The sequence below is a fragment of the Bidens hawaiensis genome, unplaced genomic scaffold, assembly GCF_021521415.1.
Source record: "Bidens hawaiensis isolate Kalapana, Puna unplaced genomic scaffold, B.hawaiensis_p1.1 tig00015249_1, whole genome shotgun sequence".
Taxonomy (NCBI): Eukaryota; Viridiplantae; Streptophyta; class Magnoliopsida; order Asterales; family Asteraceae; genus Bidens; species Bidens hawaiensis.
Genome location: NW_027492358.1, coordinates 19,967 through 38,728, shown reverse-complemented (window position 1 = coordinate 38,728; position 18,762 = coordinate 19,967). Strand labels below are relative to the sequence as shown.

At 35.4% G+C, this 18,762-nt stretch overlaps 2 protein-coding genes across 3 annotated transcripts; both read right to left on the bottom strand.

The window, feature by feature from the left end:
* Nucleotides 1–1,653: 1,653 nt before the first annotated feature.
* On the bottom strand, nt 1,654–7,059 carry LOC143548768 (uncharacterized). Of its 2 annotated transcripts, XM_077039855.1 has the most exons (16): nt 6,616–7,059; nt 4,808–4,984; nt 4,593–4,717; nt 4,372–4,507; nt 4,120–4,272; nt 3,992–4,045; nt 3,802–3,897; nt 3,628–3,687; nt 3,444–3,518; nt 3,299–3,352; nt 3,078–3,179; nt 2,731–2,980; nt 2,408–2,700; nt 2,198–2,332; nt 2,002–2,109; nt 1,654–1,915 (listed from the first exon to the last, which is right to left on the bottom strand). In XM_077039855.1, the coding sequence occupies exons 1-16, from the start codon at nt 7,021–7,023 to the stop codon at nt 1,766–1,768; spliced, it is 2,376 nt and encodes a 791-aa protein (XP_076895970.1). In that variant the 5' UTR covers nt 7,024–7,059; the 3' UTR covers nt 1,654–1,765. The 2 variants fall into 2 exon arrangements, with proteins under 2 accessions (XP_076895970.1, XP_076895969.1); XM_077039854.1 differs by having other exon boundaries at nt 2,408–2,980.
* A 1,254-nt stretch (nt 7,060–8,313) lies between these two features.
* Nucleotides 8,314–17,103, bottom strand: LOC143548755 (putative multidrug resistance protein). The gene is made up of 7 exons (XM_077039844.1): nt 16,888–17,103; nt 16,619–16,673; nt 16,040–16,224; nt 15,477–15,934; nt 12,151–14,061; nt 9,779–10,375; nt 8,314–8,726 (listed from the first exon to the last, which is right to left on the bottom strand). Exons 1-7 carry the CDS (start codon nt 17,071–17,073, stop codon nt 8,366–8,368), a joined length of 3,753 nt encoding a protein of 1,250 aa, XP_076895959.1. The 5' UTR covers nt 17,074–17,103; the 3' UTR covers nt 8,314–8,365.
* Between the last annotated feature and the right edge of the window lie 1,659 nt (nt 17,104–18,762).

The window sequence follows — 18,762 nt, the reverse complement described above, 5'->3', positions numbered from 1 at the left end:
AACAAGGGCCCACGACCCGGACCCGGAAAGTTCAAATAATTTAGGTTAGTAGAACATAATCTTATAGTTACATAACCACATAAAAAAATACATATTACTGTTAAACCACCAAACCGACAAATCCAACCCGGTTTTGAAGGAAGATAATCCGAACCTATAGGAAGTGGGTCAGATCGGATTGGAACCTGACCATATATAAGACTCACATATTCGCTTGTCATTACTAGATAGCATGTGATTACACTAATAAAACCCATGACTGGCTAGATGGTGTGCCGAGTGGGCGAATGCAAAGGGCCCTACTTTTTGGTTCACTAAGCGCTCCATAATATTCGTCAGATGTAGAATTAAGACCCTAAGACGAAAAAAGAACACTGGACCTCCCAAAGTGTCTTGGGGAAGGTTTTGTTGGCTTAACACTATTTTGGTATTCAATACCTGTATACAGACCGTATATTTTACTTTGTTATTCCCACAAAAGCGGTTGGTTCATAATACAAATTAAGTCATTTTGCTACAATAAATTTGTCTTTTTATTTTTATTAACAATTATTGTCGTACCACGGTACTACCTCTATGGCTCTATAGATATTGGAAACGAATAAAGTTAAAATCCCATACAGGCCGGGCCCAAAGTGGCACAACAGGTCTTGTCTAATTATAACCCAATAATATTTTTAAAAAATCAACATTTCTAACACTATTATAATTTCAACGTTTTTTTTTTTTCGGAACGACCAACTAAGAAGCTTTTAAAATTCGATACATTTTATGTCTTAGCGTGTTGACTTATAAAAATTAAAAATCAGCCTATAGAACAAGTCAAGCGAGTTGAAAGTCATTTCATGACCAAAGTTTGGTATATAAACTGATGCAACATTTTAACAGTAAAAAAACTGTAGTTCTCATGTCAGGATTTTGTGGTTCGTGTTCTTGTTAGGATTTTGTGTTGACACAATTTGACGATAACAATAATTAGTTACCTTATAATCATGCAATTCCAACACAAATGAAAAAAAAATGTTTCTTAGAAGAAGAAAATTCACCGTTTTAGCACAAATTTATAAACTGATTATCAAAATATCAATATCATATTCTAATAATTAGATAGGATGGCTCACTCACTACATTAATTAATTGCACCATCTTTTTGATTAATAATTAGTGACAACATCTATCACACATTTCATTTCACTGTCTTTTTGTTTGAACAAACACTTTCCTTTTATGTACAAACAAGTTGATGGCGGTATTATATTAACAAGAAGAAGCTATCACTAATTATTCTTTATGCGGGTGTTTTCACGATTGTAAACAATTAAACAAGAGAAATGCCCATTGATAGCCCCGCTAACTTATTAAGCGAATATGATATCAAATGAACCAAGCAATCCCATTCGCTTCAAGCCGAAATAAAACACTCTAGCAAACGTGCATATACACATCTAGTCGTCACAACCAAGATTTCTGATGCACCATTTATGTTGGATTTAAACATTGCAACTTAAAACCTACTTTTAAAAAATAATCGAAGTCACTATAAATGACTTCGTGCGTATGACATGTCACTGCGAAACTTTATACATAAAAAATAGTAGATAGCGGCAATCAATGTATAAAAGCTTGACTTAAAAAAAACATCAACATAGTTTGTCCATGTTGGCAACAAAAACACTCACCGTCGAAAGAACTAAAAAAGGCGATAAATAAATGACAGGAAATAAAATTTAGAGCAAAATTGTGAATAGACTACCAAGACGACGGATCATTTCCAGGCTTTACGGCCTCTGAACTGTTTGTCGGCGCCTCGTTGCTTTATCTTTTTCTGACGTTTTACTCTTGCAATCTTTGATCTCTTGGCAACCAATGGCATGGCCTTTTTATGTTCCTTTTGCCGGTTGCTTAACCCACCAGTCTATCAATCATTATAAATTAATCAGTGTTAACAAAATTCAGTAACTAAAAAAATAAATAACAAGATACAAAATATTAAAAACGTACCTTTTTCCGCTTAACAGCAGCCCGTGCTTGATACGTCCCTGTCTCTTCTCTTCCTGCTTTAATTAACGCCATCCTTTCTTCCTTGGTCATCTTTTTCCTTATGTTAGCCTACAAATAATTACCGTTAATATAAACCGGCCAAACAAGTTGAAATTAGCTTTAGAAGAAACCGAGTTAAACTATTAGAAAAACTTACTTCAAGCGAGTATCCATCCACTCGTTTCAAACTGAGTTGATCAGAACTCGGGACTTTAAAATGCTCTGATTTTGGATCCAAACCTTTCTTCAATAATCCATGGTTAGTCAATGCAAGCTTCGCTTCCTTCTTTGCCTGTTTTCACAAATCGGATATTATAATTCGCATGAAAAACAGAATAATATTTTCTGTTGTAAAAATGAAACTTACTTTTAGTTCTTTGATTCTTTGGAAATCCTCGTTTGAAAGAATACCATCTGTTACATCCAAAGTATCATTATTCTCCTCTAATTTAGCTCCTGCTAGCCTTTTAAGAGCCCGGAGACTTTGATTGGCAGAATCAAGTTGTTCATCGAAATCAGCAAATTTACGCTTTTGCCCTTTGCTTTCACCAACGCTTTTCACATCATCGTTGTCACTAACTGAAACATCACCTTCATCTTCTGACATTACATCATCTTCACTTCCCATCAGTGTATCATCATCATCTTCACCATCATCATCTTCATCTTCATCTTCATCTTCGTCATCACCAATTTCAGAGTTAAGCTCTGAACCGCCATCACGAATGCTGACATCATTATCATCACTATTGGCATCATCTTCATCATTTAAGATATCATCCATATCGGAAGAACTGCTGGCATCATCGCCGACATCATCCTGAAGTAATTCAGCACCGGGAACATCACTGGGAACAGTGACCTCACCAAATGCTTTCGGTTTAGCCTTTGGATCAGTCGGGCGCCCTCGGTCTTTCTTTACAAGTAGTGAAGGACAAATCTGAAAAACCAATTTCATTAGCCACATTATTCTAGCATACACGTGTATATAGATACATATATAGATAGAAATCATATAATAATTCTTTCTATATCACCTCTCTAAACAACGAAATAAGTGAACGAGCTGCAGATGAAACTGCTTTCTCATGTGATTTCTTGTATAGCACAAGGTCTTGCAGCAAGTCTTCTGTCATTAACTAATAAACAGAAAAAAAATTAGAAAGGCATAACCTTCTTTTCTGTTTAACCGAAAATCTGTTATTCTACTTAAGTAACATGTAAACATGTGTACAAGAACAAACAACAGAAAGCTTACCAAAGGAATTCTCAAACATATTTCCCGCACAACATTCAATCCAACAGCAATTGACTACAAAGGGGGGAACAATATTGGAATTTAACTGAAACATTTACATCACGTTATGGAAAAATAATATAATTGAAAATAAAATTATAAATACCTCTGTACGTGAGCGATCATGCACGAATTGATTGACTATTTGTTTAAACAATGGTTCGACTGCATCAGGCGGCACCTGGTCCAGATATAATTTGATCAATTATGATGTAGTGGACACAAGGAATAAACAAATAATTTCACTTAAAATGACTTATAATGAAGATTTGATAAGTTATAGTGGATACCATATCATGACAGGCTTGAACAGCTGCTGCTAGCAAGTTTGTCACATCCCTTTGATGGGGCTGCAAATATAAGTAACGAGAATGATATTTGAATGCAGGTAACATATAAAAAGCATAATGCTTGTGATTTGTGAAGATAAGTGATAAATAGAAGGCTTTCAGGGGATACAATACCTGAACATACTTCTGAAGAAAAGGATAAAAGTTCAACAAAATCAATCTATGAAGGCCAACAGTGCGAGCAACTACTTTCACAATCATCATTTTTATCTACAATAATACAACGAATATGTAAGCCAGAATAATAAACATGTTTTTATCTTCAATTAACCAATCTGCAGAAGAAAAATGCGTAAATAATTACCTCAAACCGTTCTTTACAAGTTTGAAGTTTCGAGAACAGCTTCTCAGCAAATCCCTGTAGATAGATTATAGAACTCAAAACACTTGATTTATTTCTTTAATATAAATAAAATAAGTGTCGAGACATACTTGAGGGTCTGTCAAAGAGGTCAAAGGTGAATAATAATTCAGGTTATTATCACGCTCTGAAGATATACGTTGCTGTTTTTTCATGCTCCGAATTACACGCTGCAACTTTGCTTTCTTCTTCTTTTTACTAGACGTTGTTCCTGTGTTTTTCGCCTAAATTAATGAAAGAGTAAAAATTGCCCATTAAAACGTGTTTCTTGACAAAAATATCAACCTTTAAATCAAATAAATGCCACAAATTAAGCAACTAACCTTGTAAATGGCCTCTTTACTCACAACTACATGAGGTTGGTGTGTTGGTTCTTCTTCGTCACTCGACTCATCACTGTCATTTTCTTGCTCAATTTTTTCATAATCAAGAAGAAATGATAGAGCAGCAATCATAACCCTGATCACAAAACAAATATCAGTGTAAGTACATTACATATCATGCATTTACTAGATTTTTTAAACATGAATATTATTAAATAAACCTTGACGATGGATGAAAACAGGCCCGGCATATAGCATTGGCTGTTCTATCATCAAACCAAACCTTCCTCCTATGAAGATCACATATAGTGACGAGTGACCTCATTGCTTTCTTTTCATCCTCTTCCTAAAACACCATAAAACCATATGTTATGGATCATAAGTAATAGTATAAAATGAGATATAAAAAGCAGCAGAAACAACTACAATTACATACCTGTAGCATTGAGAATAAAATACTTTGAAGTGCCCTGTTTTCTGTTTCATTCTTGTGTTTCTGATTCATCCGCCTAATACTATGAATGACATGCGAGAATGCCAGTAATTTTAAAGGCTTGTCACTCAAAACCTGAAGCTCCATGAACAATGGAAGAGTCTCCTTGATAGCAATAATCTATTATAACACAAAATTCCACGTCAAACCAGAAACATGATAGAACCATATAATCAGTTCGACCAAAAAACAATTTCAACTTCTCTATATAATCAAATCATATTGCTTATAATCATGGATGCAGAAGTCGCTAGGCAATGCTAGGTCGTTCGACCGTGGAGTTGCGAGTACTCGGCATAAACATGGTAAATTATTGAAAAAACAATTTTCAGGAAATTATATAATTATGTCAAACTTCATAAGTTTACTAACACTTGTAACAAAATATGTGAATATGAATATAAATATAAAGGATACATGTTCAAATAGTATTTCAAAAATTGATATATTCCTTTAATATTATAAACATAGTAATATATTAATTCTCGTTTTCCTTCCAAGATATCTTCATGAAAAACCCCAAAAATCAGTTTAAAAAAACAACAAACAGAGAAAATACATGAAAAACATGAGCATCGGTAAAAAAAGAGCTAAATTCCAAATTGAACAAGTTGGACCGACTCGGCACTAGCTACGAGTTTTGGAGCTGGCAGTTTCCAACACGATCTTGTTAACACTACATGAATATTATTAGGTTTGGCCGTTTGGGTTTGAGCTTAACAGGTTTCGTGTCTTAAATAGGTCGACCTGTTTAAACTTGTATCCTGATAGGTTACACACATGTTAAAGATTATATATTTATGTATTAATTAAACTTATATGAACTTTTGGCAAATTTTGTTTCAACACAGACGTATTGTTTATCGTGTCCCTAAACAGGTTCCTAAATAGGTCGTGTCGAGTTAACTAATTTCTAAACAGGTTCGTGTTTAGCACCCCTATTCTAGCACTAGGTGTGCAAAACAAGTTGAGTCGCTCGAGAGCTACTCGAGCTGGAATCGATAAAAGCTCGAGCAAAACTGAGCGTCAAATAAAGATCTTTTAGTTATCGAGCCTTGTATGGGAACCTCGTTAAAGCTTGTCAAGCCTTGTGTATTTTTAAGTTTTACCTCTTTTGAACATATATATATTATAATTTTACACTGCATGATCGAGCGTCAACCCAAACTTTAACTTGTTTAATATATTAAACGAGCCCAAGCCAAACTTAAGCTTGTTTAAAGTTGTTTTCTCAAAACATATAAAATTAATTGAAAACATGTGTAAATTAATTCATAAACAATAAACAAACTGAGCCAATCCGAGCCCAAGCTTGCAAAAAGAGCTCACAAACTCGAGCTTTAGAAAAAAAAGCTCAAAACAAGCCAAGCTCAAGCTCTCATTACTTACAAGCCAAGCTCAAGCCTAATTGAGCTCAGGCTCAGCTCGACTTGTTTACACCCCTATCTATCACCACAAGTATTTCTGTCTTATTGTGTCGTGTCTAACATGTATTGCCAGTCCTAAGTCCCTAACAAGTTTGACCAATTCTAAATAATGTCAACCGAGCTGAATGAACTCGTTACTCAGCCGCCCACACCTATTTTTACAACACTGCTTATACTATACAAAGCCTACCTCAATAATGTTATATAAACTCTAGCACAATATATAACAATAACAATAATAATAATAATAATAATAATAATAATAATAATAATAATAATAATAATAATAATAATAATAATAATAATTAACAAACTAAACAATACCTTCCGATTAAGCATAAGAATCAACGCCTGCGTAACCGTAACCCGAAGCGCCGACGGCAGCACACGAGCAGCCGACTTCAAAAACTCCACAAGCTGAACCGGATACTCCACCAGCTGAACCGGATAAAACGGCGTAACGTGAGCTAAAAACATCGCACGGTCACCGAGGTCTTTCGCAACATTCGGATCACTTCCAACGCCACCGGTAACAGCTGAAGTGAAGTTTAACGCCGCCTGTTGCTGAAATAACTGTACGGACGACTTGAATTGGTTGTATACTAGCGTTAGCTCGGTTTCATAGCCTTCTGGATCGCATTTCATTTTGGATTGGAGTGTTGGTAGGCTTATCTTTTCGGACGAACGGCCGGACGCGGATAAGGCGTCCGCGGTGATCTCGGTTGCCGGCATGGTTGGTACGGCGGGTGTTTCTGTTCGCCGCCGTGTGTTGTGGTGGTTATGTATGAATCTTTATAAACCCTAAGTTGTTAAAAGACGGTTGTAAGGTGTAGACTGGATATTATTTTAGCCCTTGTAGTTTGAATAAAGTTACACATAAACGCCTTTATCTTCGTTTTATTAAGTTAGATGCGTATATGTAGTAGGGTGAGCAGAAAACCGAATTAACTGAATCGAAACAATGCTTCAATTCGGGTGTTTAAGTTTACAATTAACAAAAATCAAGACGTTTGGATCACCGTTTCGAGCTGAGTTTTACGTCAATCAACACGCATCCTCCTTCTGATCAAAAGCCTTAAAACATTAGTTCGAAATTCGGAAAAAATATTACGGCGTTAAATCCTTTTTAACAGGGGACCATTGGGGTCCAACTTTTTTAAATTTGGTACCGCCGATGACGATAAAATGAATAAAGATTATTATCGGTCAATATCATTTTTCATATTGATATCCAATAAACCAAAGTTAAAATACGTGGATTTGGGATAAACTGATTATAGTTTAATGTTACTACATTGGATTTAATATGTGCTATGCTTGATGAAATGCATGAGTGAGCGTTTGAGGTGATTTTGGTATTTGTGATTTTTTGTTAATCTACATGACTACATGCATGTTGATAATTAACACAATATATGTTACAATTAGCTTTGTAATATGATCATCTAAAAATTTCTTGATAACTATCCAAGAAAAACATGCGCTAGGATGTGTGCATCAAACCGAAAAAACCAAACTGAAACAAAATCCAGACGGTTTGGTTTTATGTTTTTGCAATAACCGAACTTACAATTCGGTTTTGTTTTTGCATGTCATAAAAACTGAAAAGCTGAAAAAGACCAAACCAAATTTATAGATTTCCATTTTTTTTTATGTTTGTATATTAAATTATTGAAAATTTACTAAATATGTAACTCGCCTATTGTTAGCCCAAATGTATGATAATCAGTTAGTTATTAAATAACCAAATGATTTAGGCCTAAATTCATTACTTTGGCCCAAGTTTTTTTTCGGCCCAAAAATTTCAAGCCCAAATGAAAAAAAAAACGAAACCGAAAAAACAAAAGTGAATGGTTTTAAAAAATTCAAATACCAAAGTTGCGTTTTTGGTTCACTTTTTGCCCAAACGACCTATACTAAACTGTGTACACCCTTAACATGAACACAATAGTCAATAACATGTGTTTGTGAACTATGATGGCTTGAACATAACCATGACAATCTATAACACTTCCATGTTTCTAACATCAAACCTATAACCATACTAGAAAACTCTACAAACATTTTCAAATCCTCACAAATGTTGCAACTTAATAAGCGCGCTATACGCCCCATTACTCCCCAATGAAAGCAACTCATTATGTGACCCTTGTTCCACAACTTTCCCATTCTTGATCACTGATATCGAGTCGGATTTTTGTATAGTTGATAACCGATGAGCCACGACCACGCAAGTCCTACCGACCATCATTTTCTCCAACGCTTCCTGGACGAGGTTCTCGGATACACTGTCAAGTGCACTTGTGGCTTCATCTAAAAGAAGAATAGTTGGATTCTTGAGTATTGCTCTTGCAAGTGCTATTCTTTGCTTTTGGCCACCTGATAGTTGGACTCCTCTTTCTCCACAATATGTTTCATATCCATCTTTCATTGAACTACATTGATATTATATGTTATATTCATTTCCATTAGAAGATAAAATCATAAAATAGTGTTTTTATAATATTTAAAGTTAAAGGGACCGACATTTCGTTGGGGGACCACAAAAAAGTGTGGAACAGAGAACCATGTGTTTCACATGTAAAAGTTTCGTTTTTACATGTGAAAAACTCATTTTTAAAAAATCTTTTTTTGAAGATTTTGCATATAAAAACACAATAAAAGTAAAAAAAATGAAATTAATGAACCTTCAAATTGACTTTTGAACTCGTTTTATTTTTATTTTTATCAGTTTGTATCTTTACTAAAGCAATGATCTGATTGCATTGACTTGTTCAATCTCGACGAGTGAATATAGATAGGCTATTATGCTTGTAGAAGCTGTTTTCAGAATTAAAACTATTTTTTTAAGTATAAAAGGTAGGTAACAAAAAAGTAACTATTTTTTCCTTTTTTTTATTTACAAAAATGAGTAATTTTTGTCGCCTTTTACATGTGTTTATATGCAAAAGTTTTACATGTGTTTATATGCAAAAGTTCTGAAAAAATTACGCAAACATAATTTTTTTTACTTGTTAAAATGAGTTTTTTTTATAAATTTTTACATGTAAAAACTCATTTTTACATTTTTTTTTTTAGATTTTGCATATAAACACACAATAAAAGTAAAAAATAAATAAACTGAAACTAATGAACCTTCAAATTGACTTTTTAACTTTTTTCTTTTATCAATTTGTATCTTTACTAATACAAGTGATTTGATTGAATTGACTTGTTCAATCTCGACGATTAAAAATAAATAGGCTATTATGCTTGAAAAAGACGTTTTCAGAAATAAAACTATTCTTTTCTAAAAAAAAGTATAAAAAACAGTTTAAAAAGAACTATTTTTTCCTTTTTTTTTATTTACAAAAATAAGTATTTTTTTATCAGAACGCCTTTTACATGTGTTTATATGCAAAAGTTCTGAAGAAAAAAAAAACAATTTTTTTACATGTGACCATGAGTTTTTATATGAATATTTTACATGTAAAACTTATGAACATACCTTATAAACTCATGAGCATTTGCAAGTTTTGCAGCCTTCCTTATTTCAGCTTCACTAGCTTCCTCTTTACCATACACAATATTATACCGAATACTTCCAGCGAAAAGCGTCGGTTCTTGACTCACCAACGCGATATGCGCTCTCAAGTTTCGCAAATTATAACTCTTCACATCTTTTTGGTCAATGAGTATGCAGCCTCTTGACGGGTCATAAAACCGCTCTATCAACCCGATAACAGTGGACTTACCCGACCCGCTCTGGCCCACTAATGCAACTGTTTTCCCAGCTTCTATTTTTAAAGAAAGTCCTTGGAATATCATTTGCTTGGGTCTTGACGGGTACGAAAAGTAAATGCTTTTAAGCTCTATATCGCCTTTAATGTTTTTAACAGTTAGCCCATTTGGGTCATTGGGGTTAATCTCGGTTTTTCTATCGAGTACTGCTAACACGGACCGTACTGCACTGCCACCTTTTGCTAGATCGGAACTCATGCTTCCCGCGTCTGCAATGTTCTTGCCGGTTGTCATTAATATAAAGAATACTTGAAACATTTGTTTCGCGGTTACATTCCCTCGGTTCATCTCTCTCCCACCGTACCTGAACGAGTGAACGGTTAAAAAACGACACTGGTGATGACAGTGACGGACCCAAGAAAAATTTTCAGGGGGGTCGGTGTCAAATTTTATAGGGGTCAATCGGGATTTTAACATATATATACCTAGGGGTGCAAATGAGCCGAGCTGCTCGCGAGCTACTCGAGATCAGCTCGTTAAAAAGCTCGTTCGAGACGATCTTTATCGAGCCCGAGCTCAAGCCTAAAAATAAGCTCTTTTAATAAACGAGCCCGAGCTTTACTTATCGAGCTCGAGCCGGCTCGCGAGCCTAAACGAGCTTGCCATTTATATAATTTTTTTAAAATATATATTTAATAATTATTAATTAATAAATATAATGTTATGAAAAAATAAATAAAAATAACTAAATAATATATATTCTTTTATACATAAAGTTATAATAGAAAAAAATATATAAAATAATTATAGTTATGTGGAAAAATAATTTATAAATAGTAAACGAGCCGGCTCGAGCTTCAAAATCCATTCACGAGCCGAGCTCGAGCTTTGAATATAGAGCTCGAAACGAGCCGAGCTCTGTGTAAGTTAAACGAGCCGAGCTCGAGCCTAGTCGAGCTCGGGCTCAGCTCGGCTCGTTTTCACCCCTAATTATACCTTTCAAAAAAATTCAAAGGGGTCGGCCGACACCTACACATTTGGTGTAGGTCCGCCAATTAGCGGTGAACAATATTTTCTATGTATTGAATAACTAAAAACCAGATATCTTTATGCAGTAAGATTATACAAAGGATAATGATAAAGATAACCACTAATAATAATGATAAAATGTTAATAACTATATTCAAAGCTCCATACGACTTGTATTACAGTTTTTATTACAGTTTTTTTATGGTTTTTATGATTGAATAATAACTAATAAACATACGTAAATGACAAATCAAATGATGTGAAACTGTAATAATCATGATAAAATGTTAATAACTAACATAATATTCAAATCATGTATAGAAATTAAGCGGGTGCCTGGGTCGGTTTTGAGTTCAAACCAAAACCATAAATTCGGTTTTTATGTTTTTGAAAACCGTTCAGTTACGGTGCGGTTTCGGTTTTACTATTTATTATTTTTTTATAAATTACTTAACATTCAAAATTAAAAATAAAAATTCATACATTCAGTTTGGTTCGGTTTTAATCACATGCAAAACCGAACCGCAAATTTGGATTTACGAAAAGCATAAAGCCAAACCGTCGGTTTTTTCAGGTATGGGTCAGTTTTTTGGTTACGGATCAGTTTTTATGGTTTCATGCATACCCCTAGATTGAATAATAACTAACAAATATACATATAAGATAAATGATAAATCGAATAATGTAAAACTGGAAAAAACATGATAAAATGTTAATAACTAACATAATATTTTTATATCACAAATAGAAATTAAGGGTGTGCTTGGGTCAGTTTTGAGTTCAAACCAAAACCGAAAATTTGGTTTTTATGTTTTTGAAAACCTTTCAGTTACGGTGCAGTTTTGGTTTTACTATTTTTATTTTTTTATAAATTACTTAACATTCAGAATTAAAAATGTAAATTCATACATTTAGTTTGGTTCGGTTTTCATGAAAAACATAAATCCAAAGCGTCTAGTTTTGACAGTTAGTGATCAGTTTTTTCGGTTTCATGCACACTGCAGTACTGCACACCCCTAGATAGAATAATAACTAACAAACATACATAAAAGATAAAAGACAAATCAAATTACGAAAAACTGTAACAGATAATAAACTCGGCTAACGTACCAAAACGCCAATGAAATTGCAGCGGTTGTAATGAACTGGGACGCGCATAAACCCAAACCCGAAAACCATGACTGTTTGATACATTCTTTTCTCGGTCCTTTCAGCGTTTCTGCGTATAATCTCATTATTCTTTCTTGAGAAACAAACGCGGTAATCGTTCTGTGATTCACAACCGCTTCACTTGCTAACTGTGTTCCTTTGTTTTGCGCCTTCTTTGCTTTCGACGACAACCTCTTCATCAAACTCAGTTTGGAGTAAATGCTGGCGATCAGCAACGGTTGGACTGCGATCATGACAGCTGCAACTCTCCAAGTGATTATTAACGAAATCAGAAACGAAAGAAACGCACTCACGGACACTTGCAGGAGTAACGAGATTCTGTCCCCAACTAGTGACCGGATCAAGCTAGCTTCGGTTGCAAGGCGTGCACACACGGCTGCACTCGTGTTTTCATCTCTATCGAACCAGCCGACTTCAAAAGTGAGCACGTTTTCAAGCAACTTTTCGCGTACTCTTTTCGTTAAGCGTTCGCCCATCACTGCAAAGTTATAATGTTGCAGTACATTTGTGATAAAACAAAGAGCTCCTAGACCTATGAAGATAAAACAATAAACCGCGGTTTCTGATCTTACTTTCGACTTGTCTGGTAAAAAATATACCCATATAACCGATCCTAAACAATATGCGTGTATCGGCGTTATAGCACCGAACCCACTAGCTCCCAGACACCCTAACACGGCCCGTTTCCACTCGGGCGCGTTCATTTTCAACAAACGCCATTGTGAAGGATTAGAGTTTTTTTCGTCTTTATATTCATCGTCACTTTCTTCATAAGAATACATATGAGCCATGTTAACGGAGTCCATCGGGCTAAAAGGTGACATCGGGCTGTTTGTGAAGCTTGATCTCATACTAGCCGGAGTTCTTGGTGTTTCGGGATTATAATATCTTTCCTTATATAACTGTCTGTCAGTGATACTCATTTGTTTATTAGCATGTTGACTATCTAAGGTTTCATCCTGGGTAGTTGTAGCTGCTTGCTGTAACTGCACCATTTGGTAGTAGGCCCCACCTTCTCCATTTTCCATTTGCATTAATTCGTCGTGGGACCCGGATTCGACAACTTTTCCAGACTGGAGAACCACGATCTTATCCGCTTTACGGATTGTTGTAAGCCTATGCGCAACAATAATGGTTGTTCTTCCGACCGAAGCTTGATCAAGAGCTTCTTGAACAACCCTTTCGGATTCCGAATCCAAAGCACTTGTTGCTTCATCTAACAAAAGAATCTTGGGTTCCTTAAGCAAAGCTCTCGCTATAGCGATTCGTTGCTTTTGACCACCCGACAACTGCATCCCAAACTGGCCAACTTGTGTTTCATAAGACTCGGGTAGTTTGATGATGAATTCGTGTGCGTTTGCTTTTTTAGCTGCGAGCTCAACAAGATCCGACGAAACACCTTCGTTGCCAAAAAGTATGTTTTCCTTAATCGATGTTGCGAATAAAACCGGTTCTTGGTTAACTAACCCCATTTGGGATCTTAACCATTTAAGGTTAAGACCCTTTATTCTATGTCCATCAAGAAGTATGTCTCCTTTGACCGGATCATAGAATCTTTCTAGCAACGAAATAAGCGTTGACTTTCCTGACCCGCTACCACCCACAAGGCCGATTGTTTTCCCGGCCTTGACCCGTAGGTTGAGCCCTTGTAGGACTGGAGTGTCGGGTCGTGCTGGGTACGAAAAGTCAACGCTTATAAACTCGATGTGACCCTTCACCGATGGCAGTGTTTTGCCCTTGGTTTTGTTAATATCTATGCGTGGAACGCGTGTGATCATTTCAAACATTCTTGATGTAGCGACTTTCGCTTCTGAAATGAATGGGACATTAGGTAGTGCACTCATAGCTGACCTGAAATAGGACAGTGTACTGAAAGTTAATCCTGAAATGTGTTATCAAGAAAGTTGAGGGGCTAAGTGAAAGTATATTAGTATGTTTATTTAGGCACGTTTTCATATTATGGTAAAAATATTAAGTATTATTTACTTTCCAAGAATAGTTTAACTTGTTCTGCAAGATTTTAGTTTAGTATAAATAGATGGTTAGCGTTATGTAAGTGCAAGTGTCAATAATAATAATAACAATAATAAAGAAAGAAAGAGTCGATCTTGGTTGAGATCAAATAAAAAAGAGTTAAGTGTCATTATAGTGTGGTTTGGTCAACTACGCAACTTTAGTACATGTTCTTTATTTTGTGCAAGTGGTTACCTCAGTTTCAAAAAACTTGAAATTTTGGTACTTTTTTTAACACCGTTTATTTTGTTCATTAAATCATGGGCATTTTGGTAATTCCTTGTTATATCATGGGCATTTTGAAATTCTTTTCCTTAAATCCCAAAATCCAAACCCTAAACATCTGAAGTGTTTTTGCATTCTCATAGCATGTTATTGGAGGTAAGGTTAGAGTTGGTGGCGGCAGGTCTGGTGGATGGTGCCTAGGGTTAGTGGTGGCGGTCCGGCGGTGGCTGCTGGGTTGTTGCGGCGGTCCGGAGATGGTTATTTGGTTGTTGCGACGGTACGGCGGTGGCTGCTGGGTTGTTGCGGCGGTCTGGCGGTGGTTATTTGGTTGTTGCGACGGTACGACGGTGGCTGCTGGGTTGTTACGGCGGTCCGGCGGTGGTTGTTTGGTTGTTGCGGCGGTCCGACGGTGGTTGTTGGGTTGTTGCAGTTGTTTCGTGTTGATTTTATGATGTGGTGGTATTGATGGCGTATGTAGTGGTGGCTGATTCCGTTACGGTTGTTGGAGGTTTTGGTGGTTAATGGTGGTAGTGGATGAATTGCAAGAGAAAGAGGGGGTGAGTGTTATGGTGGTAGGATTTCAGGCTGTTGTGGTTGTGGATGTAAAGCGATCGAAGTTGTGGATTTAAACATAGATATGTTGGTATCTTGCCGGAAATGGTGAGGAGACATAAAAATATGGTGGTGTGGTTGTGGGGAGATGGGGTAGAAGACAGATAGAGAAAAAGCAAAATTACCTAAATGCCCCTGACTTAACGGAGGAATATAGACGGAATTAAAAAAAGTACTAAAATTGCAAGTTTTTTGAAACCGAGGTAGCCATTTGCACAAAATAAAGAATAGGTACTAAAGTTACGTAGTTAGTTAAACCACATGTACTAAAATGGCACTTAACTCAATAAAAAAACTTACTAAATGTATAGATGTTTATCTAATACAAACTTACTAAAATAAATATTTGTGTCCGTGTTCTTAGGCATGGTTTCCAACAGTGTACGTAAAACAAATTAAATAAGTTAGTGACTTACAAGCCCGCCATGATGATACAAATCGCTGAAACGAAAACCGCACCCCCTTTTTCTCCTTTCTGAGTAACGAGATAACTTCCTAACCAAGCGGTGAACGCCCAAGTGACGAAAACCATCCCCATACTTCCAATCATCAACCCCTTTGTTAATCCTTGTTTGATACCCAACTTCATACTCGTCTCTAGCGCATGACTAAACTTATCAATCGTTTGTTGTTCGCCAACGTAAGAATAAACTATTCTGATCGACGAGATTGCTTGATCCGCCATTCCACCTCCTTTATCATATGCATCCTTCATTTTCATCCCAATACCTTTTAGTAAGGCCCCCATGCCTAACACGGGACCCACAAATAGCAATGCGAAAGGAAGGGTTGCCACGGCTAGCCGCCACGAAAGTATGAATGCCACGATGATACTGAATACGACTGCTGATAGGTGATTCACACAGTTGGGCAACTACATTACATTTTGGTTAATGGTTAGTTATGTGACTTATGTCAATGAAGTGGAAAATATGTTTTATACTTTTATGATGCATATTAACATAAGCTAAATTTAAACCTTATCGGCCATGACGTCTTGAATGAGTTGTGCATCACCGGATATGGTTGAAATAACTTCAAAATTTGTCGAAGAGCCAACTTGTGTGTCAAAGAAACCGACTTCTTGCCTAAGTACCGACTTCAGGTATTCCATCCTTAGACGAGATGCTTGTCTTTCAGCGGTTCTTGTCCAACAAATTCCTTCTGTAAAATACGAGTCAATATGAGAAAAAAAATTTCCCACATATTTATATTATTGTTATTCACTAAATTTTGGTCACAGTTGTGATTACATCGAACCAGAAGGCAAGCATGCAACAAGCTGCACTGCTACCTTTTGAATTGGAAAGTAGTGATAACACATGAGAATTAATGTCCTTTTGAATTGGAAAGTAGTGATAACACATGAGAATTAATGTGTTATGACTAATATGAAGTTGATTCAATAGTTAGTTGACATAAATTGGGCTACAAGTGGAGTTACGAGCTTATACGCAATCTAGCCTAGCGGTGGGACCCGAATTCCGCTTCAATTTCGTCACAATGACATAATAACTACTAGTTTTTTTTTGTTTACAAAGTTTGGAACTAAACTCACCAATGAAAGCTGACGTTCCAACGCCAATTGCAAGAGCGAGCAACTTCAACGCGTACTATAAGATAAAAACATGTCAATACACATATATACGTTATCACAATCATTATTTTTTAATTCATTTGAAACGGTTGAGGTATGTAAGCTAACGGGTTAAACTGGATTCAGGTCAAAACGAGTTATAACCAAAATGGTTCTTGTTCAAAGTTCAAACAACATTTTAGACGAAAACTATGTATCAAGAAAGTGTTCATATATTCATATATACATACCTTGTTCACCACGTCATCGGAGATAGAAACACCACCACTTCCATATTCGTTAAGAATCCCGCTAAGGATTATCATAGTAAGCGGAGACATTAACGCATCTCCAAGACAACCTAATGTACCGAATAACATAAGCACCTTATCTATGCCATCTGCATAATAAAACATTCCACGACCCTTTTTCGCCATCTATCTTAATACGCCTTTAGTTGTAATCTTAAACCCTTCAAACATACAAAAATATATATAGATATATAAACATAAACATAAACAGTTACATATGTAATATAATCCTTTATGTTAACCGGATTTGTGTGTCGGGATCTTTAGTTAAGATCTACTTATACTTGTCTATTTAAGTCACTTGTCACTTGTTATGACAAAAACAATGACTTAATTGTTATAAAATGTTATTATTATAAAATGTTGGAAGTTGCCACTTGCCAACAATTGATAAAATCAAACCAAAATAAATATATATATGTTGTTAAAATAAGTTGGCTGGTTGTTGTTTGTTGGTACCTCTAATGCCTGCAAGTATTGTTTTATTTTTTTCTATGATTCCAAAAGTTATACTCTATGTTCTTGATCATAAGAATATTTAAATTTTAACTTATGAAGATGCTCTTTAACGGGTTGTTTAACTTCGAGTGATTTGCCGTTAATTTTGTATGTTTGCTTGGTGGTACTGGGATCTTCAGTTTTGCATGGTGCGTTTTGTTTTGCACCTCAACGACTCGAGATTGAACAACTAAAAGCTTGAATCAAGTCAAGTTTAATACGTTGATAAGTTTGATTAGGCTCTAAACGAGCATGTTGGTTATAAACTTATAATAATAATTCAGACTGAAGGGTATGTGGCTTAGTGACATCAATGTGTGTCACTGCTGTTCTGCCCATCTAATTGGTTGAAAGGGCCCACTCTGAGAATCGTTAAAAAAAATTTGGCTTTAAGTAAAAAGGTTTTTTTATTGGTTTTAACAATTAATTTTTTAAATTGCTTGGATTATGATATGGGTTGTGCAAAAAAAAATTTTATAAAAATGTGCTTAAATGAATTGGGTAATTGAGTTTTAACATTAAATATACATTTTTTTTCAAAAAAAATACATATATAAATTTTTTCGAAAAATTCCAAGCCTGCCGAGGTGATTGGAACAACCCCCCCCCCCCCCCCCCAAGGTGCAATTGTTGGTTAAGAGTCCAAGTCCCATAGTGTAACATTCGTCATTTTCGATCTTTTTGTATTTGTATTTGTATCAAAACCCGACTCGATTTGTAAACCAAATCTTTCACTAACATAAAATGTTGGATTTTTATGTTTCATAATCATCTCTTACCTTTTGGATTTGTTACTAAATTGTATTATTTAAACTTTTTATTTAAAAAAAACACATGCAAGTATTGATATAAAACAAGGAAAACAAGTTTGACTCATTCCCTATATAAACAACCCCATCCTCTTCATTATTCTTTGCTCATTCATCTTCTTTCTCTCCCAAATAAAGTTCATATCTCTAACCTCTAAGGTTCTTAATAATCAAGCAATAACCTTCTTTAATTCTTGTTTGTTACTTATTAATTCATATCTTGTGGCACAACATATATATAATATGCACCCCTTGTTTCCTTCGGCTTTCATCTTCTTCGGGAGGTGATATGCTACAAGGCAAGGCTACATGGAGAACTCTTTGTAGTTCTTGTTTATACTATTTTCCTTTAATGCTTTCATAGTCTTGTTCATATTGTAAGTAGTTTAGCTTTTAATTTATGTTTAAAGAGTTTCATGGTATTGGTTATGAAGTCACTAGTCTCGGTTTTATCCCGAGATTATACCCGAATCAAGACCGAACCAAGACCTAACTCTTGTTTACTAGT